At 31.6% G+C, this 7,500-nt stretch overlaps 2 protein-coding genes across 2 annotated transcripts in view; one reads left to right on the top strand and one right to left on the bottom strand.

The window, feature by feature from the left end:
- Positions 1–7,500, bottom strand: part of LOC306851923 (alpha-actinin-2) — a 349,741-nt gene that overhangs the window by 270,042 nt on the left and 72,199 nt on the right. The gene's annotated exons all lie outside the window — the stretch shown is intronic.
- Positions 1–7,500, top strand: part of LOC306852009 (testican-2-like) — a gene marked incomplete at both ends in the record, with an annotated part of 32,220 nt that overhangs the window by 23,471 nt on the left and 1,249 nt on the right. Inside the window, 5 exons of the mRNA XM_079388575.1 lie at positions 2,779–2,884; positions 4,271–4,415; positions 4,917–5,030; positions 6,442–6,660; positions 6,911–6,973. Coding sequence (XP_079244701.1) covers positions 2,779–2,884; positions 4,271–4,415; positions 4,917–5,030; positions 6,442–6,660; positions 6,911–6,973 — 647 coding nt within the window. The remainder of the gene's footprint in view (positions 1–2,778; positions 2,885–4,270; positions 4,416–4,916; positions 5,031–6,441; positions 6,661–6,910; positions 6,974–7,500) is intronic.

The following is a 7,500-nucleotide window of genomic DNA, read 5'->3' as shown; positions in this document are numbered from 1 at the left end:
TTTTAATATAATAAATTAACGTTCTAATGTTTTCACTTTTTATAATGAATGAGAAGTATTAATGTTAAAGGTTTACCTTTTACCTGTTTGTTTGATTGATTGAGTTATTTCTTGTCATCGTGTGTTTTTTGTGAATTATTAAATCCAATTATGGTCAGTTTGCCGCGGAACATAATGATCGTAGCCAGAATTTCAACATAATACAAGAGATATCTGTTAAATTGAGATTATAAGATACTCCATAGAAGATCTAATGATCCAATCGTGTGCTGAACGTTTATCGCTACAGATATTATAATAATGTATTTTGAACATCTATTTAAATAGAAGTATAAATGAACTCAAATGTACTTTAGTGTTCAGTGTTAATGGCTTATGTCTCTTTCTGTCTCTGTTCATTTGTTCCTGACTGATATTAACCAGAGAACAGCAGAGTTTATGAACATTTCGCATCTCTGTGTGTGTGTGTGTGTGTGTGTGTGTGTGTGTGAGAGAGACTTTCAGCATTTATCTGGTCTGCAGAGCTTTAGTGTAATCGGCAAAAACTAACGGGTCAGAACATTATAACCCGCTGTGTTCATATCTGCCGTAACGATCGTTCATCTCTGAGTGTGTGTGTGTGTAATAGTGTTATTATCTCTGTGTGTGTGTGTGTGTGTGTGTGTGTGTGTAATAGTGTTATTATCTCTGTGTGTGTGTGTAATAGTGTTATTATCTCTGTGTGTGTGTGTGTGTGTGTGTGTGTGTAATAGTGTTATTATCTCTGTGTGTGTGTGTAATAGTGTTATTATGTGTGTGTGTGTGTGTGTGTGTGTGTGTAATAGTGTTATTGTGTGTGTGTGTGTGTGTGTGTGTGTGTAATAGTGTTATTATCTCTGTGTGTGTAATAGTGTTATTATGTGTGTGTGTGTGTGTGTGTGTGTGTAATAGAGTTATTATGTGTGTGTGTGTGTGTGTGTAATAGTGTTATTATGTGTGTGTGTGTGTGTGTGTGTGTGTGTGTGTGTAATAGTGTTATTATCTCTGTGTGTAATAGTGTTATTATGTGTGTGTGTGTGTGTGTGTGTGTGTGTAATAGTGTTATTATGTGTGTGTGTGTGTGTGTGTGAGTGTAATAGTGTTACTGTGTGTGTGTGTGTGTGTGTGTGTGTGTGTGTGTGTAATAGTGTTATTATCTCTGTGTGTAATAGTGTTATTATGTGTGTGTGTGTGTGTGATAGTTTTTATTCTGTCAGTGTCGTCTGACTAATGCAGAAGCTTCACTTTCTCTGTTCCTCAGCGGAGGAATGATCTTCACAAGCCTCCAAAACATCTCACATCTTCTGAGGAGTGTTTATTTCTTCATCTCTCAATCAGCATTGATTGCATTATATGTTTGGATCATTTCAATCTCATCTTACCTAGACATTATTGGAGATATAGAGGGACCTCTGATATTTAGATCATTTTATGTCAGTATCTGCTCTATTGTTATAAAGATCTCTTTTTTTTTTACATTAAAAGCATCATAATTTCATCATAGAAATATCAGCTTCTGTAGCAAATTGCATATTTTTGCTCGGTTTGAGGCTCTGAATAAAACTGAGCTGTTTTTTCCCTCCATATTCTCATTATATCAAACTGTATGAGCCATAAAAACCTGGTGGAGCAAAAAATACTCAACAAAAACACAAGCAAACCTTTTGTTTCTATATTTTATAAACGTTCAATAAAATGTTCAGTTTCTAAAAAATTCTGGCTATTATTTGAAATATCTCCCTCCTTCATGAAAAAGCTTCTTTCGTTGTGCAACATCATATGTCACACTGTATCCCAGAATGCAATGCGCTTGTCTTGACCTTCCACGTCCGCTTCTGTTTGTCAGTATACTGAGCAGTATGCAGTTAACATTACTTTCATGCAGTAGGGCATTGTGGGTAAGAAACTGATCATATTGTGAGTTATGTTATAAGAAAAGGGTATTTTAATTTAATAAAAAGTCAAAAAAGTTTACAAAATATACGTACAACATAAAAAATAAATCTATAATAAATAACTATATAAATTGATTTTATTTTAGCTAAACATAATAGAAAATGTATGCATGTACAAAAATGTAAAATAGATATGTTGTAAGAAAAGGATATTTTATTTTAATAAAAACAGAGAAAAGTCCGTTATGTATGTGTATATATATATATGCATAAAATGTATGCACAACACATACATTTTAAATGTGAGAAAGGCTATTTAATGTGTAATTTAATTAAAACAAGTTTAAATAAAAGTAAAAAATAAATAAAATGTATGTGAAACAGATTAAGTAAATCTATAATAAATATCTAAATAAATCAATTAGTTTTATTTTAGCTAAAAAATATAAAATGTATGTACAACACATACATTTAAAATAAAGTTATTTTGTAAGAAAATGGTATTTTAATTTAATAAAATACCATATTTTTAAAAATATATAAATCTGTTCAACACAAATTTATAAATGTAAATAATTAATAACTAAGTGAATTTATTATTTATTTAAGCTAAATAAATAAAATGTAAAATGTGCATTTAAAATATGTACAGCAATTTTATGTACACAAATGTAATAAAGTTAAAATAAAGTTTAAACAAAATTACATTTAATAAAGTTATGTTGTAAAAAAAAAGTTTTTTTTTTATTTTAATGTAATGAAACAAGGAAAATTGAAAATTATGTGAAATAATGTTTAAGAAAACAGTGTTGTTATTGAAAGCAGAAACTGGTGGATTGAGTTGGTTTTGTTGCGTTTGCTTTAGAATCAGACAGTCTGGACTGAAGCCTCACGCTAACAACTGTAAACCCTGTTCAGAGACGCCCTCGACGCCTGTGTGTGGATCAGACGGACACAACTACGCCTCTCAGGTACACACACACACACACACACACACATTGCTCTGCGCTGCAGTGAGAACATCAAGGCTTGAGCTGGAACCAGATCAAATATTTATAAGGGTGACCGCAGGAAAGAGTGTTTGCTCATTCAGATAGAAGAGAGAGAGAGAGAGAGATAGAGGTCATTTTCTGTCTCTTACACACAAGGTCAAAATTAAAAACAGTGCATGAATCAATACAGTGACCAGGAGCAGAGCCTCCCGCCTCGTTCATCACACGCATGCGATCTGCAGAGTTTACACCGCGCTGCAGATCCATTGATTCTGTGAGGAAGAGCAGCGCTCCATCACTGCGGCTGCAAGAGCACTCGCTCGAGTTTGGACACTTCTCCTGTATTTGAATTAATTAGAGCAGCGATTGCCAAACTCTTTTGTCAGCCGAACCTCTGAGAGGCAAAATACTGTCTTGAAGTCACCCTGAGATCTTAAGTTAATATTTAAAACATTTAACAACACATTCACATATTCATGGTTCTCTGATGGTCATGTGACACGCAGGAAAACAAATAAAACCAGTTTGATTGGTTTTTATTTAGAATCATTTTGTATTTTTGTTTTTAAATATTTGATTCAAATTATTTTTTAATATTTATTAGTTTGTTTTTCCATTTGATTTTTTAAATGATTCTTTCAAATAATTTATAAATAATTTTTCAGTTTTCTTATTTTTATTTTTAATATTTTAATTGCAAAATAAAAAATGTTAATTTCTAATAAACTGATTTTAAAATATTATAGTTTTTTAAAACTGATTTTTAAATAATAATTTTCAATTCATTTGTAAATATTTGTTTTTGTTTATCATTATTTTAAAATATTTGTTAAAATTTATTTACTTTTTAAAAGTTTTTAACATTTATTTTATAAATACGTTATTTAAATAAAATTTTATAAAATTTATTTCTAATTTATTTTAAATATTTTTAAATATTTACTTTCAATTAATTTTTAAATATTAAAAAAATTATAATTATTTATTATTTGATGCTTTTCACTATCTGCTGCAACTCATTTCAGAAATGTTTTTGTTTGTAAAAAAATTCATATGTACACAGTTACATATTTTATTATATACGTTTTTATTATTTGTTTTTTTATAATGTATTTTGTCTTATTTTAGAAAGTAGGCCATATCATCAGAAGGTTTTTATTAACATGATAAAAATGAACTCAATCAAGCGTGCCAGCACATCCAAAAACACTCGTTCTTAAGTCAGAATGGTGAAAACCCATCTTCAGCCGCTTGTATCTGCTTAATTATGTATGTGAGTGTTACTTTGAGACATGAATACACTGCGGTTCTTTCATATGAAGCTCTCTCTCGTGTGTGTGTGTGTGTGTGTGTGTGTGAGATCAGTGTAAGCTGGAGCAGCAGTCGTGTTTGTCGAGGAAGGATCTGTCCGTTCTGTGTTCTGGTTCCTGTCCTTGTATCAGTGCTGGACCTCCTAAAGCAGAACCCAAGATCGAGACGACTCCAGAGACACCACCCGAACCCAAACCAGGTCCCCACACACACACACACACACACACATACACATGTTTGGTGTATGGGGACTCTCCATAGGCGTAATGGTTTTTATACTGAACAAACTGTGTGTGCTATTGCTCTACACCAACCCTACACCTAAACTTAGCCCTCACAGGAGACTTTGTGCATTTTTACTTTGTTTAGTTTATTTTTAAACCCGTTTGACAAATGAGGATGTCCCCAAAAGGAGGTTTTTGGTAGGTTTACCTCACTTTTGGGTACAAATTTGTCCCCAAAATATGGTTAAGTAGGTACACACACACACACACACACACACTACTCCATCAGCTCTCACTGTAAACATGCAGAATGATGTTTGGTGTCACAGTGAGTTCAGACATTCATGTTTTATGAAGCCTAGTTAGTTGAAATTTTAATGCATTTGAGTGAGTTTATTGTTCCTCTGCATTATTAATCTGCTGGCAGAAGTTAAAGCGAATCCTCTCATTATTTACTGGTGTTTCTGTCTCTCTAGAGCTCTGCACCGGTCAGGATTTAGCAGATTTGGGCGACAGACTCCGAGACTGGTTTCAGCTTCTTCACGGAACTGCAAAACAGAACAACTCCGGAAGACAAAGCACAGCGTCAGGTGAAAACACAACAGAGTTTACTGCACTGTGAAGAAGTCTCTTCTGCTCACCAAGCTGCATTTATTTGATTAAAAATACAGTAAAATTGTGAAATATTATTATAATTTAAAACAGCTGTTTTCTATGAGAATATCTGTTAAAATATAATTTATTTCTGTGATCTGCAGCTGTATTTTCAGCATCATTTCTCCAGTCTTCAGTGTCACATGATCTTCAGAAATCATTCTAATATACTGATTTATTATTAACGTTAGAAATAGTTGTGCTGCTTAATATTTTTTGGAACCTGTGATACTTTTTTCAGGATTCTTTGATGAATAAAATATTAAAAAGAACAGCTTTTATTCAAAACTGAAATCTTTTCTAACAATATACACAACTGTTCAAAAGTTTGAGGTCATGACATTTTTTCTTTCTTTTTTAAATTAATGCTTTTATTCAGCAAGGATATGTTAAACTGATAAAAAGTGATAGTAAAGACTTGCATTGTTAGAACAGATTTATATTTCTAATACGCTGATTTACTGCTCAAGAGACATTTCTGATTATTATCAGTGTTAAAAACTTTGGAAACCTATTCTTGCCATGGAATAAAACAATGAAAAAGGTAGTTGTGAAATACCTCACAATTCATCAGTTAACATCTTGCATGTTTTTAGTTTTCACCAAAAATAAAAAAGGTAATATTTTTTATCTCACAATTCTGGCTTTTTTCCTCCCAATAGTAAGTTTATGTATAACAATTCTGTTTATATTGCGCAATTTTGACTTGTTTTTCTCAGAATTGTTATTAATTTTAAAGCAGATTTACTTGTTCATGGTTCTCTGATGTCTGTTAATAGTCAATAGTAGTTATTATCAATGCTGACATGCAGGTAAACGAAAAATATGTTTTATAGTTTTTTAGTTATAAAAATTTTATAAAAAAGTTTTAGTCCATTTTTTAAATATTTATTTTAAAATATATTGATCTGACTATTCAGACTTTTCTCTTGCATTTCTTAATGTAATTCCGAGTTTATATCTTGGAATTTTTATTTTTTTCTCATTACAAGAGAATTCAGAAACAAATTTCAAAAAAAGTCATGATTACCTTTTTTTTTTTAATCCTGTGGTGGAAGCAAGCTTCTATAGTTTCATGTTTTTTGTTGAAACCGTTATACATTTTATTTTTCAGTATTCACAGATGAATCGAAGGCTCAAAAGAGCAGAATTAATTTGAAATAGAAATCCTTTGTAACATTAGAAATGTCTCTACTGTCACTTTTGATCAAATTAATGCATCCTTGCTTTCTTATGATCAGTATATGATCATGTATGATCTCTCTTGAGCTTTCATAATGCATGCTGTTACACTGATTATTTAAGTTGTTGGATTATCGTTCTGAATCTCAGTTTGTTCCTCTGCAGTGTTTGACCGGGGGCTCGTGGCCGGCTGTAAGGACTCCATCGGCTGGATGTTCTCCAAGCTGGACACCAGTAATGACCTGTTCCTGGATCAGTCGGAGCTGGCCGCCATAAACCTGGAGAAGTATGAAGTGTGTATCAGGCCCTTCTTTAACTCTTGCGACTCCTACCGCGACGGCAAGGTTTCCACGGCAGAATGGTGCCTGTGCTTCTGGAGAGAGAGTGAGTGTCACGTGCTTTTCTTGGGAAATGATCAGCAAAATTTCAGTGCGAAAAAAATAATTTATACTTAATAAAAGTATTTTAAGATGATTTTAAATAATTCTTTAAAATATTTTTTTAAGTATATTATTAAGTTTTATTAAGTATTTAAGTATATTTTATTTTATTTGATTTTACCCCATGTGTGATTTGAGAGATGGACTGCTGTGTTGATTTGTTTTATATAATTTTTTTCACATATGTTTTGCAGAACCTCCATGTTTGGCTGAAATCGAGAGGATTCAGATGCAAGAGCCGTCTAAGAGGAAACCGGGTAAATGCACACAATACAATTACAAGAAAATGATTAAAAATGAAGCCACTTGCGGTTAAGAAAGGAAGGATATAATACGCAATATATATGTGCAATGGATAGAAGATAGAAGTGTTTATTGAATGGAAAATGCATGCAATGTGTTTTCTTTGTGAGTTACCGGGAATTTGTGGATTCTATTGTATATAGTTGATTGATGACATCAATATGATTAATATTAGTTAAGTAGCTGAATGAATGAATGAATAAATACATACATGCATACATACAAAAATAAATACACACAATTTAAAAAGACTAGGAACATGAATTACGAGAGTAAATAGTTTTAATTTATGTTTTAAAATTGTAAATATTTTGTAACCATATTAATGTTTTTATATTTTGAAATAATTGGTTGAAATAATTTCAGTCTTGGTCGCTGTATTTATTTTCCTTGTTTAACTACCTGAGAGTAAGTTTATAAATGAATTAATAAAATTAAAAAGACCAGAAACATGAATTAAGAAAGTAAGTATTTTAAATTA

The sequence above is a fragment of the Barbus barbus genome, assembly GCF_936440315.1.
Source record: "Barbus barbus genome assembly, chromosome: 32".
Classification (NCBI taxonomy): Eukaryota; Metazoa; Chordata; class Actinopteri; order Cypriniformes; family Cyprinidae; genus Barbus; species Barbus barbus.
The sequence above is the reverse complement of the archived record's forward strand: the minus strand, read 5'-3'. Positions and strand labels throughout refer to the sequence as shown.